Source organism: Callospermophilus lateralis, chromosome 15 (assembly GCF_048772815.1).
Source record: "Callospermophilus lateralis isolate mCalLat2 chromosome 15, mCalLat2.hap1, whole genome shotgun sequence".
NCBI classification, from domain to species: Eukaryota; Metazoa; Chordata; class Mammalia; order Rodentia; family Sciuridae; genus Callospermophilus; species Callospermophilus lateralis.
In genome coordinates this window covers 46301863-46325350 of record NC_135319.1, presented here as the reverse complement: position 1 = coordinate 46325350, position 23488 = coordinate 46301863, and the positions used below count along the sequence as shown (strand labels likewise).

At 34.7% G+C, this 23488-nt stretch overlaps 1 protein-coding gene across 2 annotated transcripts in view; it reads right to left on the bottom strand.

Annotated features, from left to right (window-relative positions):
• The window catches only part of Adk (adenosine kinase), a 479685-nt gene that overhangs the window by 32277 nt on the left and 423920 nt on the right, over positions 1–23488 (bottom strand). For both annotated transcript variants that reach the window (XM_076834150.1, XM_076834152.1), the window contains exon 10: positions 2606–2692. In XM_076834150.1, the coding sequence (XP_076690265.1) occupies positions 2606–2692 (87 nt within the window). The remainder of the gene's footprint in view (positions 1–2605; positions 2693–23488) is intronic.

Genomic DNA, 23488 nt, shown 5'->3' with positions numbered 1-23488 from the left:
AACATCCCTAGCCCTATTTTGTGTTTTATTTAGAGACAGGGTCTTAGGCTGGGGTTGTGGCTCAGTGGTAGAGTGCTTGCCTAGAACATGTGAGGCGCTTGGTTTGATTCTCAGCACCACATTAAAAATAAATAAATAGGGGCTGGGGATGTGGCTCAAGTGGTAGCGCGCTCGCCTGGCATGTGTGTGGCCCGGGTTCGAGTCTCAGAACCACGTACAAACAAAGATGTTGTGTCCGCCGATAACTAAAAAATAAATATTAAACAAATTCTCTCTCCAAAAAATATAAATAAATAAATAAATAAATAAATAAATAAATAAATAAGGGTATTGTGTCCAACTACAACTAAAAAAAATATTAAAAAGAAAAAAAAAAAAAGAGAGAGACAGGGTCTCACTGAGTTACTTAGTGCCTTGCTTTTTGCTGAGGCTGGCTTTGAACTTGCGATCCTCCTGCCTCAGCCTCCCGAGCTGCTGGGATTACAGGCTATGGCACCCAGCTGGTTTCTTTCTTTTACACAACAAACTTTAACCTTAGAGTCCTTACCATCTTATCAAATAACAAAGGCCCCCTTTCAATAAATGAAGTCATCTATGCAGATAACAGGAAGATTCTCTTTGGTAAAACCAGCTTTTATCAGGAGTCAGACTCTAGAGCCAGAATGCCTGGGTCTGAATCCTGCTTCGGCTACTCTCTAGTTATGAAACTATAAGCATGTTTGTTAATCTCTCTCTGCCTCGGTTTCTCACCAGTAAAATAGGGTTAAAAAATAATCTACCTTGCTGGGTGGAATGGCATATGTCCATAATACCAGTCACTTGGGAGGCTAAATCAAGAGAACTATAAATTCTAGGCCAGCCTGGGCAACTCAGTGAGACCTAAACTCAAAATAAAATGAAGGGATGGGGATGTAGCTCAGCAGTAGAGTACCTGCCTAACAAGTGTGAGATCTGGATTCAATTCCCACTACCACACAAAATAAAACACGCCCCCCCTTCCAACAACCACATGAAGCTTTCTGAACATTAAATTAGTCAATGCATGTAAAATGACTGGCTAGTATGGTACAATGTAAAGGTTATCTATTGCTATTACTGAATAGCTTGACTCAGAATACTGAAAGGCCAACATAAGTATACCATCAATAAATTAATAGGGTGTTCATCTCATTGCATGACCTAGTGTTCTGGGATCTGGGATCCGATTATCCTGGGAACTGATCAGAGTGGGCTTAAAGCAAGAAAAATGTCTACTAACTGAGGTATTACAAGTGAAATACTTGCTAGTTTCAGCCTGCCTTATGCTTTCTCTACTCTCATTTCAATACTATGTAGTAAAATACAGTGTTTGGAGACTGCATCAGTTAGAAATGAATAAAACAAGGAAGGCACCAATGCTAACCCAGGGGTCATCAAATAGTAGCCTGTGGGCCAAATGTGGCCATGGCCTGCTTTTTTTGTATAGCTGGAGATCTAAGAAAGGTTTTTACATTTTTAAAGTGTTATCAAATGCAAAAAAACAAGCAAACAAGCAAATAAACAAAATGAGAATACACAACAAAGTCTTGCAAAGCCTGATGTATTTACTGACTAGCTGTTTACAAAAAAGGTGTCGACCCCTGCTCCACAGTCTCTTTTCTTTTTACTTGCCTAACTGAACACTGATAATAAATATAATGAGGCTAGTTAAGTGAAATGGGATGAAAAGGCTGAAAAACCAAAATTCCAATTGCTTTGATATAGTTCATTTATCACTCTAACCACAATGTGTGATAGCTGGCTGTTCCTACATCAGTATTGTAAGGATAGCCTCTCTCTCCTTCAAAAAGTCTACATTATTCCTACCAAGTATTGGCAGCATTACAACTAGTGAGGTATCTATAAAATAATCTGCTGTTCATAGGGCTAGAAAGCCCAGAACCCCTGGGCCAGAGATAGTGGCTAATTAGGATACCATCATATCTATAATGCCCACTAAGATATTATGTGTCCTACTGCATGTCAAAGACACAGAATATTTACTTGCTAAGTTAAAGATCTAAAGTACTTGAGTAATACACACATGGGGTACTAGTGTACAAGTTTCTGGACTAAGATTTCTGGTTTAACCAATTTTTTACCAATCTGAGATAATCCTTTAACTCTTTCTAGTATAATAAACATCCACTATTGTGTTAGAAACAGATGTTACAACCAAAAGATATAATCCAAAGACATCATCCTTAGTCATTAGCATAATGTTTAATATTCATCACAACTTGTTTTAAAGAACAATAATGTGTTAGCATTTAGGCCTGAAAGGCTATGAATATACTATATACTGTACTTGATGCAGTTGTTTATGCAATATTCTGACAGATACAATTAATCTTGTGAAAACGATTGGGGTAAAGCATAATAGCAAATTATCTTTGCCAAACACAAATTCTTCCTGTAATACAATCTCCTCATAATATGATGATAGTAGCAGATGGAAAGAACATTAGGAATTAACTATTTAAAAGAAGAAATTAAATTATGCAAATTAATAAATTTTGGCCATGTGGTAGAGACAAGGGTTAAAATGTTTAACTTAAAAGTAAATATAAAATAAATGAGTCTGTACCTCCAACAAATGCATCTCCAGCTCCAATGGTGTCAATAATTTCTTTCTGGTCTTGATCCAAGACAGCAAAAGCAGTGACTTCATTTTCTGCAATTAGAGCCAAAGAAAGGCAAACTGACTTCTTTTTGTAATATTCAATATATAAGCTCATCTAATAAAGTTTGACGCTCCTTTCTTAGCCATCATTCAAAGAAAATGAGAGGACGATGCATACTTGGGTACCAAGGTTCAAAGTTATCTGCATACAAGCAATGCTTTTTAATTTTTAGCAAACAGATGCTGTGAGAATTATACCCAGGTAGTTCACATTTTTGGGAATGATTGTAAATGGTAGTAGTACCTTGTTGGACAATACAAATGACTGAACAGAAATTATGAGCTAAAGAAAGTGTTTACATGGCTTGGATCATGCTCTCTAATAAAGTTTCAAGCCTGACTATGCTCCTGACAGTGAAATCTTGGATATGGTTAAAGAGCTATAAATTTCCAAAACATATTAATGAGTCTTGGATGCTTCTTTACAGAAAAATCACAATGGCACAATAAAAACACTACTATTATTTTGCTATAATATTTCAAGCCAATGTCAAGCATTATTGATTTTAGTTGGTTTATGACAAACAACCTAATCTGATTATTTTTTTGTGAAGGAGTCACTATCAGTCAGCTAACAAAAGGGAAAGCTGCCACTGAATGCATGGACAGAACAAAAGGGACACTGCAATGGGCTTTTGTCCTAGCACAGTCAGGGACAGTGCTTGTAGTTTTGGCTACAGAATAACCTAACACAGTACTTTAAACTTGATAGATGATAGTTTTGAAGTTGTTTCTAATGGAATCAGGCTCAGAGAACATCTGCAAATTATTGGACAGCATTTTTTATTGGGGACTAGGACTTCTGAAATCACAAATTTGCACCCCTTGTGGAGACAAACATGGCTAAAGACTTGCCAACTCCAATCTCAACTAAGAGCAAGGAGCAGGTAAAAGGAGATCTGGGGGAACTTAAGAGACATCATAATCATCTTAAGAATTATAAAAAGCATATTTTGTCTGCCTTTTGCTACTTGCTGCTTACTAATGAATACTTTAAAAAAGAGACAAATGCAGATACGTTAATGAAAAAAGACCTCCTGGAAAGACTGATATTCAGGAAGAGGACTCATTTACTTAGTTATCCCTTTGTACCATATGACTAGAAATGCTAAGAAAACTACGCCAGAAGCATATACTTAAACTCTTAAGTAACTGAACTGTTCACACTTTGTTAACACTAGGGCCTAAGTGGCAGTAATAAGAGTCTGATTAATTTGAAGTTATGGCATAAATATACAAGATTAAATTTTCTAGGGAGCATGCAATACATAGGGCTATATAAGAAAAGGAAAAAAGAGATATAAGCAGGATTTATTAGAAATAATTGGGAAAGTGCTGCAGTCTGATTTAGGAAAAGGTCTGTACCATAAATATTTATAAAGAAATCTGGTTTTATTACCTCCAAGTACAAGTCATACTATAAAGGGAAGTAACAACTATAAACCCAGAACAAATAGGCACTAAATAAGTAAAGTGAGCTAAGTTAATGACACCATTACTATTATAATAAGGTTACATTATGTAATAATATAACACGTCTATAAAACATTTTAATTAATATAATAATTAGTTAATGGATTACAGATTTAAAAACAATTACATATAAACTGTAACCATAATTAGATAAAATTCCTAAAGTTCCTTGTTAGAAAGTCATTCATTTTTGATGGAATACATTTTTATTTACAAACAATATCCTAAGTTGCAGTGAAAGAAATTATTTTGTACTCTGTTCTTAAGAATTATGATTTTTGGGCTGGGGATGTTACTCAGTGGTAGAACTACCACTGAGGTAGGTTGCCTACCATTGCCTACCATGCATGAGGCCTTGGGTTTAATACCCAATACTAGAAAAAAAGAAGAAAACAAAAACCAATACCGTGCTCCCCTCAAAAAAAACCATGACTCTGGTTCTAGCACCACCAAAAACCAATCATGATTTTTGCTCTAAACTGCTGAAAATTCTAAAAAAATGCAGTTTTAATATCCTATTTTCTGGATATGTGGGTAGCCTATTGATATACTTATCATTAGTTGTCACAAGAAGTTAAATTTTCTTGAAATACAAGGTAGAATTACTTTGTACCTGTTATATTTCTTAGTGCAAATAAGTATATAAGGATATTACATATGTAAAAGACATGTTATAAATTCAGTACAGACACAGCCTCGTATTATTATTATTATTTTTTAGAGTACTATAAAAACTCCTTTTAAAATAATGATCCTGAAAATCTGTAAGGTCCTGAAATGTGTTCTGAGTCATGGAAGGAGGATTAAACAATGTTTAATGATATCTGAATTCAATTACATTTTAGGTACTTTCTAATTTTTTCAAATGTAGTGACCTAAGCTCATTTACTGAGCTATTAAAAAACTGAACAGTATTGACCAGCATGACCTATTTCATAGTCATTCTAGACAATTTGTTGTATTAACCTCTGAAGTACTGTTCACTAAATGTGAAGACACACTTAGAGGCCAGTACATTATTCAATCAAAGAAGCCCAAGACCTTCACTCATGTAACTCTCATTGGGGTCTAGTTTTCTTAAGTATGAAATGGGCCTGGGGTAGCTGTGGGAACAAGCAGCAAAATCTAGCTTTCTGCCTTAATTATAGAAAAATGAAGCTGTTAGTTCTAGTCAAGTACTTCTACTTTAGAGTTTAAGGTAAGTTATACAAACTATTTCTCAATTCTTCCCAAACTTTTTGTAAAGTAAGAAGGAAAAGGATTGGGAATAATTATTATTCCTATTTTCCAGACTTCCATGAAACTACTAAATCATGAGCTTCTCCAAGCAGACAGGAAACACAGTTGATAACAGACTTGTTTGGCATTAATTATTAGATAAGACTCTGAGGATACCTTCATCCAAAACAATAAACTTAGCTTAGCTCAATTTCAGATATGATCTCTATAGTTTACATAAATAAATAATTTACTCTTCACTTTACTGTGACACAAACTTCATCATCTAATCACATGAGGCTAGTCTAACTAGAATGAAAACATCTTCATGCATCTATAAAGAAGTCAATTATAGCAGAGAAGGTTAATTTTGTGCAAATGCCACAATATTTAGCCGAAAACAATTCAGTCACTCAATGCCAAACAATTATATCAAATGTTTTTGTAGTCTTAACTCCACTAAATTAATTGCATAATTTTAGCATTGTATACACATATCCTCATGATAATTAATATCCTTAAAAACTTTTTTCAAGATATTTTAAAACACCATGTTTGTCACTGTTTTGTTGATGTACCCCTAAACTGTAGGAAAGTTTTAACTAAAGAAGATCCACAGCAGTTTGAAAGGCAGGTGTTTTTCAACCTTAAAGTATAATAGTACTCACTACCTCTGCTATTGCTTCTAATAGGATCAATACAAAAGAAAAGAAAAAAGTGATGGGAAAGCTTCATCAGAAAGTACAAAGTATAATGAGACAAAACCCAAAATACTTTAGCTTTGTTGCAAAAAGCTCTTATATCTTGAGTATTCTGTGTAATAAGGAAATTTCCACGGTATTAATGTTTTTGTTTGCTTGTGTGTTTTTAACTTCTTATTTGGAAATAACAGAAAAAATTCTAAGAAAAATATGGGCAATTTTCATACAACGTGAACCCAGATTTACCAGTTTTTAACATTTTTCCACAACTGCTTTATCATTCTTCTGATATACACATATGGTTATTCTTCCAAATATTTTGAGCATAAGTTGCATATATTATGCATTTTATTCCTTAATGTGTCAGTATTTTTCTAAGAACAAAGATTCTGTGAGAGGTAACCAGGATATAGTTAATAAATTTAGAAAACATTTTAATTTTATTTAATCTAAAGTCCATATTCCAATTTTCCTAATTGTCCTAGTTTAATAGGCATTTTTTTTTTAAATTTAGTATTCCCCTGTACTCCACCCTGGTTTGTTTTAAACAAAAAAGGTATCACCTGAAAGCACAGAGTAAAATGACCACAATATTGGCCTGGCAATGATTTTTTTGGTAAGACTTTAAAAGCATAGGTAATAAAAACAAAAATAGACACATGGGATTACAACCAACTAAAAAACTTTTGCACAGCAAAGTGAACAATTAACAGAGCCAAAAGATAACCAATAGAATGGGAGAAAATATTTGCACACTATACATCTGATAAGTGGTCAATATCCAAAATATATAAGAAACTTAAGCAATAAGCAAGAAAACAATCTCTCAAAAGAAGACATACAAATGGCCAATAGGTAAAAGCAAAAATTTCAACCCCACTAATGAGCATGGAATAGCAAATCAAAAACCACAATTTAGGCAAGACCCTGCCTCAAAATAAAAATATATAAGAAGAGCTAGGGATGTGGTTCAGTGGTTACATGCCCCTGGGTTCAATCCACCATTTAAAACAAACAAAACAAAACCTCAAGACAACATCAACAACAATAATAACAACAAAAATAAACCACAAGATATCACCTCGTACCTGTTAGAATGGCTATTATTAAAAAGACAAAGATAATAAGTGTTGCTGGAATGTGGAGAAAACTCAACCATTATACAATATATATAATAACTATATTAATATATAATTAGTATACTCATTATGTAAAATAGTAGGAAAGATTCTCAAAACATTAAAACTAGAACTACCATGTGATGATCCAAATAATCTTCCTACTAGGTATATCTCCAAAGGAAATGAAATCAGATTTCCTGTTTTTCGGTCCTGGGGACTAAACTCAGGGGCATTTGACAACTGACCCACATCCCCAGCCCTATTTTGTATTTTATTTAGAGACAGGGTCTCACTGAGTTGCTTAGTGCCTCATCATTGCTAAGGCTGGCTTTGAACTCACAATGTTCTTGCCTCAGCCTCCCCAGTCACTGGGATTACAGGCGTACGCCACCACACCTGGCTGAAATCAGAATTTTTTTTTAAAAAATATTTATTTTATTTTAGTAATCCGCGGATACAACATTTTTGTTTGTATGTAGTACTGAGGATCGAACCCGGGCCGCACGCATGCCAGGTGAGCGCGCTACCGCTTGAGCCACATCCCCAGCCCTGAAATCAGAATTTTGAAGAGATATTTATACTTCCATGTTTACTGCAAGACCTGGAATCAACTTAAGTATCCACTGATGGTTGAATGGATAAATAAAATGTAGTATATATACATAATAGAATACTATTCTGTCATAAAAAGAAAAAAGATCCAGTCACTTGTGACAATCTGGATGAAACTAAGCATATGTACTAAGTGAAATGAGTCAGGCAAGACAAATACCACATGATCTCATTCATAAGAGAAATTTAAAAAAAATTGATGTCATAGAAGGACAGCACAGAATAGCAATGGGAAAAAAATGTTCAGAGTAGGCAAATATATAGAGACAGAATGTAGATAAATTATTGCTTGTGGCTGGAATGTTGAGAGGAAAGAATAAAGAGGGTTTGTGTGTGTGTGAGAAACTGGGAATGACTACTAATGGCTATCGAGTTTCTATGTTGGGTGATGAAAATGTTCTAAAGTTGATTAAGGTGATGACTGAACAACTTTGTGAACATACTGAAAACCACTGTATTATACACTTTAAATGAATGAATTGTATATTTGAATGATATCTCATTAAAGCTGTTTTAAAAAAAGGTATCATATTATATTATCCAGGCTGCTTTGAACCATATATATATATATATATATATTTTTTTTTTTTTTCACGAGCAGAACTTTCTATACTGGTAATACAGAATGTCCTCATTATGTTTTAGGGCTGCAAAATAGTTCATTATATGGCTATACTACAATTTACTTAACCAGTCTTTTACTGATGTACTTTAAAGTTATTTTAGTTTTCTATTACCACAAATGATGTTGCAAAGTATTAAAGCTTTTAAATAGACCTTAAAATTAAGTATTGTACTTAATAGTCAATAATAATTCCTATTTTACACAAGGAAATGATACAAGGAAACTGAGTTGTTATACTAATAGCATGAAATATGCCTGTGTCAAAGAATAACAAAAATCCAGGAAGTGTTTTCTTTTCACCAGGATACACACATACCAGGATATGAACAAAGACACCCTGCTCAGACTGCCCTAATAAACAGGGTAGTGAAACAGATGACAAACTCTGCTAATAATAGACATTTATAGAACAATCCCAATTAACAAGGACTTTTGGGGAATGAAGAGCTCTGGGTTAATTTAATTGTCTGGTTAACTAAAGAAAAAGCAGAAAGTCATTTTAGCTAGAAATCTTTCTAAATGTATTAATATAATAATATACCATGACATCCTTGCTTTAATTAGCTTAGTTTATTGAACTGAATGAAAATTTTCTTTGATGATAGAGAATCCTATCCTGAATATCAATTCTTATTGTAGTTCCAAAGGTTTAAGTGTTTTCATGAAAAGCAGGCTAACTGAAATCATGGGAAGTACACAGGATTAAGAGCCAAAAGCCCAAGACTCCAGTGTGATTTTAGCTTAGCTACTTTATTCAATAAATATTTATTAAGAGTCTATCCTGTGGTAGGTACTCTATTAGGAATTGGGAACACAGATGCGAATAGTACACACAAAGCCCCAGCTTTTTTTTTTTTTTTTTTTTTGGTACCAGGGATTGAACCCAGGAGTGCTTAAACACTGAGACACACCCCCAGCTTCCCCCCTTTTAATTTTGAGATAGGGTCTCACTAAGTTACTTAGGACCTTGCTAAATTAATGAGGCTGGCTTCAAACCTTCGATCCTCCTGCTTCAGTCTTTTGAGCCGCCGGGATTATAGGTGTGTACCACCAGGTTTGGCAAAAAAACCAACCAATCAACCAAACAAACAAACAACCCCAGCTTTTTATAAATGCTACATTCTAATGGGGACAGGCAATATATAAGTGACAAAAAATTTGAGTTTTTGTTTCATTTTGTTTTGCAGTACTAAGGATTGAGCCCAGGGATACTTTACCCCCCCCCCCTTTTTTTTGAGACAGACACACTAAATTGCTGGGGCGGGCCTCCAACTTGTAGTCCTCCTCCCTCAGCCTCCAGAGTAGCTGGAGTGACATGTGTCACTGTGCCTAGCTAATTTGAGATATTAATAGATAACACAGAAAGAAACAGGAGGATGTGATGAAGTGTGTCAGGGGAAGAGAATAAATTTACACAGTTGCTACTTGCTTACTGAGGAGGTGATAGTTGGAGTTGAGACTTCAATGGCAAGAAGGAACAAGTCATATGAAGATCCAGGATTAAAACACTGAAGTCCAGAGGCCATGGACTAATAAGTTTAGTGAGCTAAGCCCATTTAAGATGAAGGTTATTGAAACTATAGAGTGTAGTGCATGTGGAGGTGTTGTGAGATTTCATTCTAGGTAAAATGGAAACCATGGGAAGGTTTTAAACAAGGGAGTGACACAGCCCCATCTTTGATTTTAAAAACTATTATTCTGGTAGAATGGATTGGAATGGCAGAGGTTGGGGGTGTAGTCAATGATATTATTTACCAAGAAACTTTGGGCAAGTCACAATGTAACTTAAACACAATTTTATTACTTATGGGGCTGGGGTTGTGGCTCAGTGGTAGAGGGCTCGCCTAGCACACGCAATGCCCTGAGTTCAATCCTCAGCACCACATGAAAATAAATAAACACAGAATATTGTAAAAAAAAAAAAAAAAGACAATACTTGCTGTATTTATTTTATGTGGCTATTATATGGATTATTAACAATGTTATAAAAATACCTTGTCAAATATAAAACCTTGTAGTATTTTATGAGGCATTCTTAGGAATGTATTTTCTTTCATTAGGCAATAAGTATTTGTTGAACAACAGTCATGAATTCTTTATACTGTTAGGTCATCTGGGGAAGATAAAATATAGGAGAAATATTAAGACATGATCTGTCTTACAATCAAGACAAATCTGGCATATGCCATAGAATCTGTAAAGTATCAGTGTAGTACCTTTTAGAACTACAACATCAATTCAAAGGAGGGGGGAACAATGAGTTTAATTAATTGGAGATGGTTGAATCCAGGGGTACTCTACCACTGAGCTACATCCCAGCCCTTTTATTTTTTATTTTGAGCCAAGGTCTCACTAAATTGCTCTGTCTGGCCTCAAATTTGTGATCCTTCCACCTCAGTCTTCTGAGTTGCTAGGATTACTGGTGTGTGCCACCATGCTCAGCTTAAGCTAGCTCTTAATAATGTGGATAATGGTGAAGATAGGAAAAGGAAGTTGTATATGTTCTAGGAGAAACAGAGGAAATTTAGATGTCTAACAAGATGAGAAATAAAACAAGGTGGGAGGACTCTAGCCTTTTCTAGGCAGAGTTCGAAAGCCAGAGAGAAGTTTGAATTTGATGCATCAGGAGATGGAATGCAACTTTAGTTGCTTGAGTAAAATGTCCTTCACCAAGTCTTTAATACTTTACCTCATGCAATTTTCATGGCAATCTCATGAGTTTGGTATTATTAACTTGATTTTATAAATGATGACAAGGAGGCTCATTGGGTTTGTCGTCTGCCTAGAGTCTTAGGACAAAAGCAGGACTTTGGGACAAAATGAATGAGAGGGAGATAGGAAAATGTGATTTCAACACTGCCATTCAAACAATATTGCTACCATTTTTGTAATTGTGATATAAATAGACTTTGATTAAGCATTACACAGCAGTTAACTGACATTTAAATTCCCTTAAGCCTGGTCCTGATAACTAAATTTAACAAAATTAAATTGATAAATACTCCATAGAGAATAGAAGCAGCATTACATTGTGGTTAAGTGTGAGCCAGGCGGTGTGGGTTCATATTCCAGCTTTGCCATTTACTCTCTGGTAACCAATTTAAACTCTATATGCCTCAGTTTCCTGAGGTTTAAAAAAAGAACAATAATAGCACTCGTGGGTTAGGAGAACATTAAATTAGTTAATACATGCAAAGCACTTAGAGGAAAAGCTGACAGTAAACATTCTAAAACCTTTTTATGGTAAATGGACAAGTATATATTCATCTAAAGATGAGGCTTTTAAATATAGGGAATTCAGGTCTTATTTAAAATTCCTACTTCTTCTTCTTCTTCTTTTTTTAAGTACCAGGGATTAAACCCAGGGGAACTTAACCACTGAGCCACGTCCCTAGCTCTTCTTATTTTGAGACAGGGTCTTAACTAAGTTGTTGAGGCTGGCTTTGATCCTCCTGCCTCATCCTCCTGAGCCACTGAGATTACAAGTGTGCACAACTGTGCCCAGCTAAAATAACTTCTTCTGAAAGCATGGTTTTAACTGTGGGGACCATCTGACTATATACATCATTGTTTGTAATAAAGTCTTTTAATTTATTTATGTTTTCTTCTAATTTTTTTACCAATGTTTCAAGCTAATGCAGTTAAATTTTGTAGTGCCAAACACAGACATAAAAGAAAACAAATGAGTGTTTATTTTGAGTATAAAAACAGTTTTCCAAGCCTGGTTTGGAGGTGCATGCCTGTAATCCCTGAGATTCGAGAGGCTAACGCAGGAGGATAAGAAGTTGGAGGTGGGCCTCAACAAATTAGTGAGACTTTGTCTCAATACAAAACAAAACAAAAAACCAAATAGGGCTGAGGCTGTAGCTCGGTGGTTAGGTGCTCCTGGTTTCATTCCTCTGTATCAAAAAAAAAAAAAAAAAAAAAAAAAAAAAAAATTGTACCATCTCACCAAAGAAAAATAATTAAGAAAACAATGATAGGTGGAATTACTATTCTGAAATCTCATTTCCTTTGCTGGTGTATACTCTCCCTTTCCACATTTTTACTAATGCATTATAGTTGTACATAATGATGAGACTTGTTACATATTCATATATATGCACACAATATAAGTTGGCTAATATCACTCCCCTACATTTCCCTGGTGTGTACTTTTGTTTCTTTAACAGGTTTCTGATATTCTTACTAGGTTCACTAAACGAAGTATATCACTTGACTCTTACTGTAAAGCAGTTCATTTTAACCTATTCATTCTCTGTTTCTTTATATGTCCCTACTCTATTCTCTTATCCCTAAGCATTGGTTTCCTCTGCTGACTTAGGTCATAGGTCACTGGCTACTTATGGACTAACTCTGGTGAGTTCCTAACCCTGATTTAAACAGCTATGTCCAGAGAAGGAGCTAGAAGATCTCATGGCACAAAACGTGGCTGCCCAGGTAAGAGGGTCTATAGAAAAGGCAATATTTTGTCTGATGATCCCAGGCATCCAGATCTATGCCAGCCATTTCAGATGGTTAGTAAATATTTGTTCAATGAACAGGGTTATTTTATGAATACAAATTTGATCATTTTATTTCCCTATTACAAACCCTTTAGTGGTTCTCTGTTGAATGAAGTCCTAACTCCAGGATATAAACTCAGCCTCTTGTTCAAACACCATCTCTTGCCACCCTCTGACCTGTGGTTGCTGTTTGATCAGACTTATTTCCCTAATGTCTCTAATGTGCAGAAAATTAAAAGAAAATAAAAAGAAACTAAGAGACTTTATTGCAAACAGGGATGCATAGTCAAGTGATCCACACAGTCAAAACCTTGGTTTCAGAAGCAGCAATTTTAATTTGCCAAAATTTTATTTCCCACATAAAAATTTGCTGCTCTGCTTGTCTTTCATTCTTAATTTCAAATCCCAGATAAGGCATGTCCTCTTGGAGTGGAGTGCCTGACCTCCAAGGAGAATTGATTACTTCTTCTTGTATACAATCACATATTTTTATGAAATATCATATTTGTAGTTCCTTACTTATAAGTATCTTCTTGACTAAATTACGAGTTCCTTGTGAATAGAAATCATAACTTAATCTTATTCCCAGCCCTTGGTACTATACATAGTACATAGTAGGAGCTCAATTTACATTTGTTACAGAGTGATTACTTATACACTATGAACTCAAAATAAATTTTTTGACTGATCTTGAATAAGAAGTATATCACTATATCATTTCTCTGACTTAGTGTATAGCAAGCGAACTAAGGTCTTCTGTCTTTTAGAGTTATTAGGATTTGATCTGCATTTCAGATACTTGCATTAAAAAAATCATCAATTGCTTGAAATTCAGAAGGCAGAGTACTATTTTGATAGTGGATAAATTCAATATTGTACAAATGATCCCTGAAACCTTCCCTGATCTCAAATCTTTCCTGATCTTTGAATACAATCTTAAGAAATACTGAAAATATGATTAGACTAGTATCTTCACATAAGCTACTTTCATCATTCAGAAATGAGTATGTGTTTATGATTCAATGAATCTGTGTTTAGGTCCTAAAGATAGTGAGCTATGGTCAGGCATAGTGGTGTGTGCCAGTAATTCCAGTTATTTGTGGGCTGAGGCAGGAGGACCACAAGTTCAAGGCTAGCCTCACAACTTAGGGAGACCTTCCACAAAAATGAATGAATGAATAGGTTAGGGGATGTAGCTTGGTAGTAGAACCCCCCTGGATTCAATCCCCAGTATTCTTCACCAACAGAGAAAGTAGGCTCTGATGTGGGAACTTTGAATTAATGCTTGGATTGAATCAAACCAGGACAATCAAATGAATCCTAGTGTCATAGGTAGGGTTCACAGGATGCCATGTAAATATGACTAACATCTATATGTATGCCATCCTTCCTTATAAAAAAACCAGGGACTTTTAGGGCTGGGAGAATAAGAAAAAGCATTTATTAGGTAATTCAGACCAAGGCATTATACTTATTAAAAAAAAAAAAAAACCCTGAGAGATTAGACATCAATGGTTTTCTTAATATTCTGGTGGTCTGGTCCTAATTATTACCATAGTAGCATAAAGGACATTATTGGTATCCAAAAATGTATCTTAAAATCATGTGTCTCCTTCAGCCAGGAGTTTGAAAATAGATATACACAAAGTTGTTTTATATTCCTAAAAAATCGATTAATGCCACTACTTTTAATCATGGACTTTCACCTGTATGATTCCTGTTTGAACAGCTGATGGCAGGGGAAATATTTACAAAGTTTACAAAGGAAAAGTTGCTTTAGATACAAGGAGATCAGTGGCTCCTTTTTTTCAGGTGAGAATAAATCTTATAGCAAGAAAGTATTGCTAAAATATTACTGATGTTTAGTGCAATCAGGTTTGCAGAGATGATAATTCTGCAAGATAATTTCATAGATTTATATTGAAAGAAAAAACTTATTTTGTATATTCTATACTGTACAATGAAATTCAAATTCCCCAAAGTAAGGAGTCAATTCAATGGATATAATCTTGACAATCAAACTGATAAAAGTTATGGGTAGTATTTATTGTCCAATAAACCAAATCTGATTCTCAGATCTCCTGTCTACTTGTAGTATAGCTATAATGCTGGAGAACAATCCTTTTATCCAATTTAAACAGAACACTTTTCTTTACAGAGTCAGGTGACAATCTTTCTTGCACTTAAAAGTAGATTAAAATGTGTAAACGTATGGTTCATTACCTGTAAAAAGAACCAAGCACACAACAGCCTCTTAAGTACAATATTTTACATGATTTTAAAACTTGGCTTACTCTTCACCATTTCTTACAAACAGAAGCTTTAGCATCAGGTTTTTAAAAAGTTGCACAAATAGTATAAGGTCTTACTCATATTTTTCCTTTGTGAAAGATTCTACAGTTGAGCTACTGCCTCACCAGAAATAGCTGAGGTTCAATAAAGTCTTTGGACAAAGATTCAGTTCTGGAAAAGACTGATTACTAGAACTAAGCTAAAACCAAGAAAATGCAGTCTCTTAATGACAGAGATTGGTGGAAGCAGTTTAGCAACTGGACTCATATAGACCTATGTGAGTTGATCATGCAATTCTGTTCCCAGTTCATCATTCAGTGCCCTTGTCTTCACAGGTTGACATGATACATCAAGTTGGGATTATTTGCACTATAAAAAAAAAAAAAAAAAAAAAAAAAAAAAAAAAAAAAAACCACAACAAACCAGTGCTTGGTTCCTATGAACTGGCTGTTAAATCCATACCAGCATACTACTGACTGGGTTCCATCTTTATGACTCTTTTACCTTTAAATTGCTATTTTAAAAAATTTTCCTAAGCAGAGACTAAAAATATAATTGTTACATTGATGCTGCTTAATATTTCTGTCTCACGAATGAACAGAAACTAGATTCCTTTGTTATATCTGCTGAAAAATAGATCACCATTCCTTATTTGTCACCCATTCAATTCTCCCAAATGAGTTCATTTGGAAATTTTTGAAATAGAAGACTCCATGATGAAAAGAGAGCTATATTCTCTTGCCTGGGAATTCAGGCGTGAGCCACCATGGGCTGCCATCTAGACATTCTTTTTTTTTTTTTTTTTTTAATATGTATTTTTTAGTTGTAGTTAGACACAATACCTTTACTTATATATTTATTTTTATGTGGTGCTGAGGATCGAACCCAGTGCCTCATACGTGCTAGGTGAGCACTTTACCACTGAGCCACAACCCCAGCCCCTAGACGTTCTTAAATCTGTTGTCATATGGCTCTAGAGATCAGGCCTGTTTTTCTAGAGGGAATGGTTGTTTTTTTCCCTGTTCTCATTACTAAAGTTCTTGCTATTGTTTGAAGTGGTTACAACTAATTCTTCCTATTTATCTTAATTTTTATTGAGTTTAATTTACATACTACAAAATGCACAAATCTTAAGTGAACAGTTTGATAAGTTTTGTCAAGTGCACGTGTCTATCAAGCTACAGAACAAAACGAATAGAACAGCCACAAGTCTGTGGCTATTTAAATCTAAATTCATTGGTATAAAGTAAAATTTAAAAACCCAAGGTGGGAGGGAACAAGGGGGTAAGAAAGATGGTGGAATAAGATGGACATCATTACCCTAAGTACATGTATGATTGCACGAATGGTGTGAATCTACTTCATGTACAACCTGAGAAGTGAAAAATTCTGCTCCATTTGTGTACAATGAATTAAAGAGATTTCTATTGTCATATATAACTGATTAGAACTAATAAAAAATAAATAAAAACCCAGTTCCTTGATTGATCTAGTCTCATTTAAGTGTTCAATAGTTATATGTGGTTAGTTGGTTACTGAAGACATAGGACACGTCCAGCAGTGCAGAAAGTTCTATTGGATGATGTTACGGTTTCATAAACTCAGAAAATTATTTTATGTCCCTTTATAGCCAAACTCCTCATAAAACAAAATAAATCCCCAAAAAGTGCCATTCTGATTTTATCACTTTAAATTAATACTGTCTGTTTTAGAGCTGGGGCTGTAGTTCAGCGACAGAGTACCTACCTTGCTCATGTGAGACACTGGGTTCGATCCTCAGCACCACATAAAATAAATAAATAGAAAAGGTACTGTGTCCAACTACAACTAAAAATATTTTTAAAAATATTGCCTGTTTTTAATTTGAATCAGTATTTTCTCCTTTATGTTTAGTTTACCTACATACATTTTTCAAAGGAATAATGTTTCTGAGCTTCATTCATGTTGCTCCTAATATTAGGCATCCATTTCTTGTCCAGTAGTGTGCAGAAGCCTGCTCATATTGGCTAATACGAACAGATTTGCACACATAAAGCTCTTCTCAAATCTAAGTGATGTCACATTGGCAGCTTGAAATCAGCTGAGCTGGGAGTGTTTATATCATGACACAACTGTTACCAATCTAGGCTCTTTTTCCTGAGATCTAGTCATGAAATATTTACCACCATTATACCATTGATCCTGTAGGTAAGTACCTTTCATCCACAATGATAAAAACAGAAAAAAAAGTAGATTTGCAGTATGAGGATATATTCAGGCAGAAAAGAGCAGAGAAACTGAAATCTAGCTGTCCAATAAAACCCCTAAGATTTCCTCTTTGGGTTAAAACCTAGCTGATAGGAGCAATTTTCCAAACAAGAGTAGGATATCCTTTCTGGGATTTTTCATCTGCTTTCTTCATTTCACTCAAGAGTCTTTTAAAAAAAATGTTAAGGGAGAGGGAAATATTTCTCCTCTTATGTATGGGATGCCACCAGACAGATCCTCCATAGTTTAGGCTTGCCAATGTCTATCTGATTAAGAAGAATGGCACAATTCTATTAAAAAAAAAACACACACACACACACACAAAAAACAGGACTACTGTGCCAATTGCTGGCTATTCCTCTCGGGACTGGATTATTATTCCTGGCTGGGGCTTCCATTTCCTTCTCCAAGTATCATTCTAAATGTCTACTATTTATTTATTCATTGATTGATTGTGGTACTGGTGTTGAACCCAGGACCTTGTGCCTGGTTGGCAAGTGCTGTATCACTGAGCTACATCCCCAGTCTTTTCTTAAAATTTCACTTTAAGACAGGGTATTGTTAAGTTGCCATGGTTCAGAGTTGCTGGGATTACAGACCCGTGCCACCACACCCAGCTAGATGTCAAGTCTTAACACTTTGTTAGGATGCTGAACTAATAAGTTTTTTCCTCAGATGAAACAAGCAGTATCTTAGTTTCTGAGACTGGAGGAAGATGGGAGATAATTAAATTTAGGAACACTATGTCATACAACTTCAGAGGATACTATTTATACTTTATGTAAATGCTCTGCTAGACTTGGCCTGTTCACATACCACAATACTATTTCTTCTTCCTCAGATGACTCAGAAACCATATACAAACTGGCCAAGCTATCACAGTCAGTACTGCAAGGCTTCTGTCATTAATTGTGTGGTATGTGAAGTCTTGTCATTGGTTACATCTGGACAGAAAAAAATTGTGCCATGCTAGTTAATTCTTGGAAAAACCAAAGTAATGCCAAAAAGAAAAAAAAAAGCCTCTATTTTTAATGTACTAACAAGCTGTTCTGGTAGTATCCTAAAGAAACAAAATAAAACAAACAAACAAAAAAAGGAATAACTGCTTCATAGCCCAGATATCAATTTATTCATCTATTTTAATAACTCACTGTAGATAAGATGAGTAAATGTTCTATGTGAGCTGTAAAGCACAATGTAAGCTTTAACCATTACTTTCTATTTTAGTCACTGCTCATAAGAAAGGGAAAAATCCTCATGTTCTAATTAGCTCAACTGAAAAACCTAAAATTCAAATGTCTGAGGTAAGGTCCACATTCTCTTTAAGTTAAGGGCACACTCCAAGAGTGAAGGAACATTTGTAGCATCGTACAGGTGTCTTCTATTCCTTACAATCAGGTATCTTGGTTTTAAAAGCATGGAGACATCTTTTAGACCTTCCAGGAAAGTCATGGGCACAAGCTTTTACATATTTTAGAGCATAACTATGGCTGAAAATGTGGACATTTTACCTAGCATATTCCAAGACAGCAGTCATTCTAAACAGATAACTCTTTTTTATTGATTATACACTTAAAAATTTAATGGATAGAAATGAGATAATTGTGAAACCTAGCAGGAAGTCTGTTATACTAGGCTCTCCAATAAATACTGACAGTAGAACTTAAAGGCTTCTAAGCTGGCAATCAAGTATATTTTCTAGTAATCTAATTTTATATATTATTCTAACAAAATAAAGAAAACTTCTGTATTTCTTAAGTGTTTTCTTACTGTTTACCATGGGGATTATAATTAACATCCTAAATTTATACCAATCGAATTTGAACTGATGCCAACTTAGCTTGGACAGTATAAAAAAATCTGTTCCTATACAACCCCTTATGTTGTTATAAATTACATCTTAAAATGTGCATGTCCATTAACATATAAATATTGTTTTATATATATATATATTTTTTTAAAAATTTATTTATTTATTTTTAGTTTTCGGCGCACACAACATCTTTGTTTGTATGTGGTGCTGAGGATCGAACCCGGGCCGCACGCATGCCAGGCGAGCGCACTACCACTCGAGCCACATCCCCAGCCCTGTTTTATATATTTGAATTTTAAGTCATGTATGAAATAAAAGAGAAGTTATAAAACAGTAATTATTTACCTGTGTAGTTACCTATGCTGAAATTATTTTTTTTTGCATGACTTTTGTTACTGTCTAGCATTCTTTCATTTTAGCTTGAGGCACTTCCTTCAGCATTTCTTGTAGGACAGGTCTATTAGTAAAGAATTCCTTTTGCTTTTGTTTATTTGGAAATGCTTTAATTTATCCAGGACAGTTTTTCCAACTTCTGTATTCTTAAATCCATTTTTTTCAGCTGGTAAGTTTTATACATATATATACCAACTCACCAAGTAGGTTTACCACAATTCACAATGCATTTTAATTTATTGAAAGTCAAAGAAGATAAAATTGCAGTGTGGACAAAGATCAGTGTTGAGATCAAGATAAGAAAGCTTTTTGGAAATTAGTTGCTGATTGTACTTTGATAATTAAAATACACAAACCTATGATCCTTTAGGCTTACCTAATTAGTATCAAATGAGTTTACTTAATTACAGCTGTAAATTAAATGCATAGGGTTTGCCTCATCTCAAAATAATTACATGTGCATTGTAATGTGAATTATGGAACATTAATTTATACTTTATCGATTACTCCCTAAACAGAGACTGAGACTCATTAGGACAGCTATTATCATAGCAGTTCTTGATAACTATCTCCTAGAAAAGGTTTCTGAATGATGTTTGCATACATTTTGTTTTTGTATTGGGGACTGAACCCAGGGCACTTTGTTTTGTATTGGGGATTGAACCCAGGCTGGGCCATATCCTCAACCCTTTTCATTTTTTATTTTGGGACTAAGTTTCTGAGGCTGGCCTCAAACTTGAAATCATTCTGCCTTAGCTCAATCTAGAAAAACAGCCTAGGATTTCAGGACAGCTGAGGCAAGGAAAGAGACAGGAAGACCTGGCTCTTGAAAATAAAATAAAATTTAAAAAATCTGAAAAGAAATATTTACTGTTATAAAAATGAACACAGAGTTATTAAAGGAATAAATGAAGACTCCTAAGAGAGAAAAAGCATTTGAACTCTAGAGGTTTTCTTTTAAGGAAATGACTATGTTGGTCAGTTGGGAAAGAACATTCAGTGCAAATGGGGCTCACTCAATATACAATTTAATACCTTTTAATTTTGTGTTGAGGGGACTTCAACCACAAATTAAAATAAATAAAGCACAATCTCATGAACAGACATTAGATTTTTCCATAAAGTGGATTTAAGAAAAAATGTAGGATTTTCGGGGCTGGGGCTGCGGCTCAGTGGCAGAGCACCTGCCTTGCATGTGTGAGGCCCTGGGTTCAACCCTCAGCACCACATAAAAATAAATAAAAGTATTGTGTTCATCAACAACTAAAAAAAAAAAAAAAAGAAAAAGAAAAAAATGTAGGATTTTCATGCTTAAAACACCCAAACTTCAGACCAGCCCCTTGCCTTCGATGCTTTAAGGGCACCCATTGTTTCTCACACTTTCCTTTCTTCTCTTATAAGACAACTCCCACCAACAACTGAATGAGTTTATATTGTTTCCCTTCATTTTTCTTCAATATTTTGCTCCATGTGCCAAAAGAAACTCTGCTGCTACAGAGCCCGAGAACCCCACTTGCTTACTGTAAACACTAACATGCTGTCTAGGAGCACCACAGCAGTCAAGTCTGAGCAGGTATGTCAAGGCTTTACTATGCATTTTCCATTTCTAAGTTTGACCAATATAGCTTTTTTTCTTACTATATTTGTAGTTTCCTGCCATTCTCTCTCTTTAAATATAGACTGAGGGGAAGACCTCAGCATAATAACTCTGTTTTAATTCAGCCCAATTTTAGCCTAAAGCAAACATCTAATTACTCGTGATTAAGTCTAAAGAACATAACCTACTCAATGCTCAATGGGTTTGTTTGAATCTAACTGCCTTTCAGTCTTCCTTTTCTTCTGTGTTATCTTAATCCTCAAAGTGACTGAAGAATCATAAACTGTCATTCTCCTGCTACATACAATATCTGTATTATGCAACTCACATTTCAAGGGATTTATATTATTAGCCTTGAATAATGTGTTCAAAGTCAGATTAAATTCAGACCACTCTGTGATAAATGACAAGATGCATGAGGGCACTGTAATCTAGGCAACCATAATTATACAATTATTGATGAAGTTCCTGTTGATAAACAATGCAAACATTAGGAAATACTATTTTGCAATTAAATGATGAAGAAAGCTGTTTATTGCCTTCCATTCTATCCTCTGCTAATAAGATTGAAGTTGCAGATGTTCATGTATGCTGCATTGATGTTAAATGGTGCATGATGCTCTAGGTGGTTCCCATAACCTTGCTTTGTCTACTAAGAACTGACTCAATTGATATGATAATAGAGAAAAGAGCTGGGCTGAACTGGCACAATTTGCATAGCCTTGAAATTTGCCTTTATTGGACAGCCAACTGCTCCTAAAAGTTCTTGTTCAGTTGTCACCGACAACGATGTGTTAGACAAACAATATTTTGAAATTAACCACACAGGTGGGAACATCACTTGATGAAGTTTTTATCCCATCAAGCAAGGCACTCATCACTGCATTTATAAGGCTAACAAGTGGAAATTTTGTGATCTTTTTTTTGGTTCAGTTACTATAAGAGCAAGTATAAAGAGGGTGGACATTAGAGGTCATGAAACTCTGGTAGTAGCATTTGCAGCTTTTTTTTTTTTTTTTTTTTTAGAGAGAGAGAATTTTTAATATTTACTTTTTTAGTTTTCAGCGGACATAACATCTTTGTTTTTATGTGGTGCTGAGGATCGAACCCGGGGCGCACGCATGCTAGGCGAGCCACTACCGCTTGAGCCACATCCCCAGCCCATTTGCAGCTTTTTGATGTAGAGTTTAACAGAGAAACACCTTCTTCCTTTTCACAGAATATGTATTTCCATCTCTTATTAAATATTATACTTTGGTTAAGAAACAATAAAATCTCAGTGTTATTCAATACTGTACTTTGTTCAGAGAGAGAGAGAGAGAGAGAGAGAGAGAGAGAGAGAGAGAGAAAACATTAAAAAACTCCATATAGGAATTGTAGGAGTTGCTCTGATGTATAAAAATAAAATGGCACAATAGATGATCTCAAACATTGCAAAAAACTGAATAATGTCCAAAAATATATTGAACACTGGTAGGAGTAGAACCAGAAAATCATAATAAATGTAAAGGAGAATTAAGAATCGCTAAGCTTAGAATTTATGGGTGTACATGATAAATAAAATATTAAGAAATTGTAATTTACCTTGGAGGTGAAAATAAACAATTAGCAAAAAAGAGAAAATGCAAATAAATGAAAAGTATGCAATTTTGAAACAAAAATTCTAGAAAAGCTAAAATAGAGAACAATTTTAATGAAAGTATAATACAAAATAAGAAACACACTGGGCTACCCTGTACTGCTTAGAGGTTAATGTTAAATATTTAACTCCTCAAAGAGTAAATTAAGATTTGGGATAAAGAAATTTAGAGAAGCACCAGAGGAAAGAAACATGGAATTAATTTTTTAAAAAATTTTTTAGATGTTGATGGACCATTATTTTATTAATTTATTTATATGTGGTGCTGAGAATCGAACACAGTGCCTCACACAAGCAGGCAAGCACTCTACTACTGAGTCATAACCTCAGCCCTGGAATTGGTGTTTTAAAAAAGGGCAACAAGATTGGGCTTTAAACAAAACCCAAGTCTTTTCTTTTTTAAACATTTATTTTTTAGTTGTAGGTGGATAAAACACCTTTATTTTATATTTATGTGGTGATGAGTATGGAACCCAGTGCCTCACACACTCATACTAGGTGAGCACTCTTCCTCTAAGCCACAACTCAAGCCCCAAAACTCAAGTCTTTAG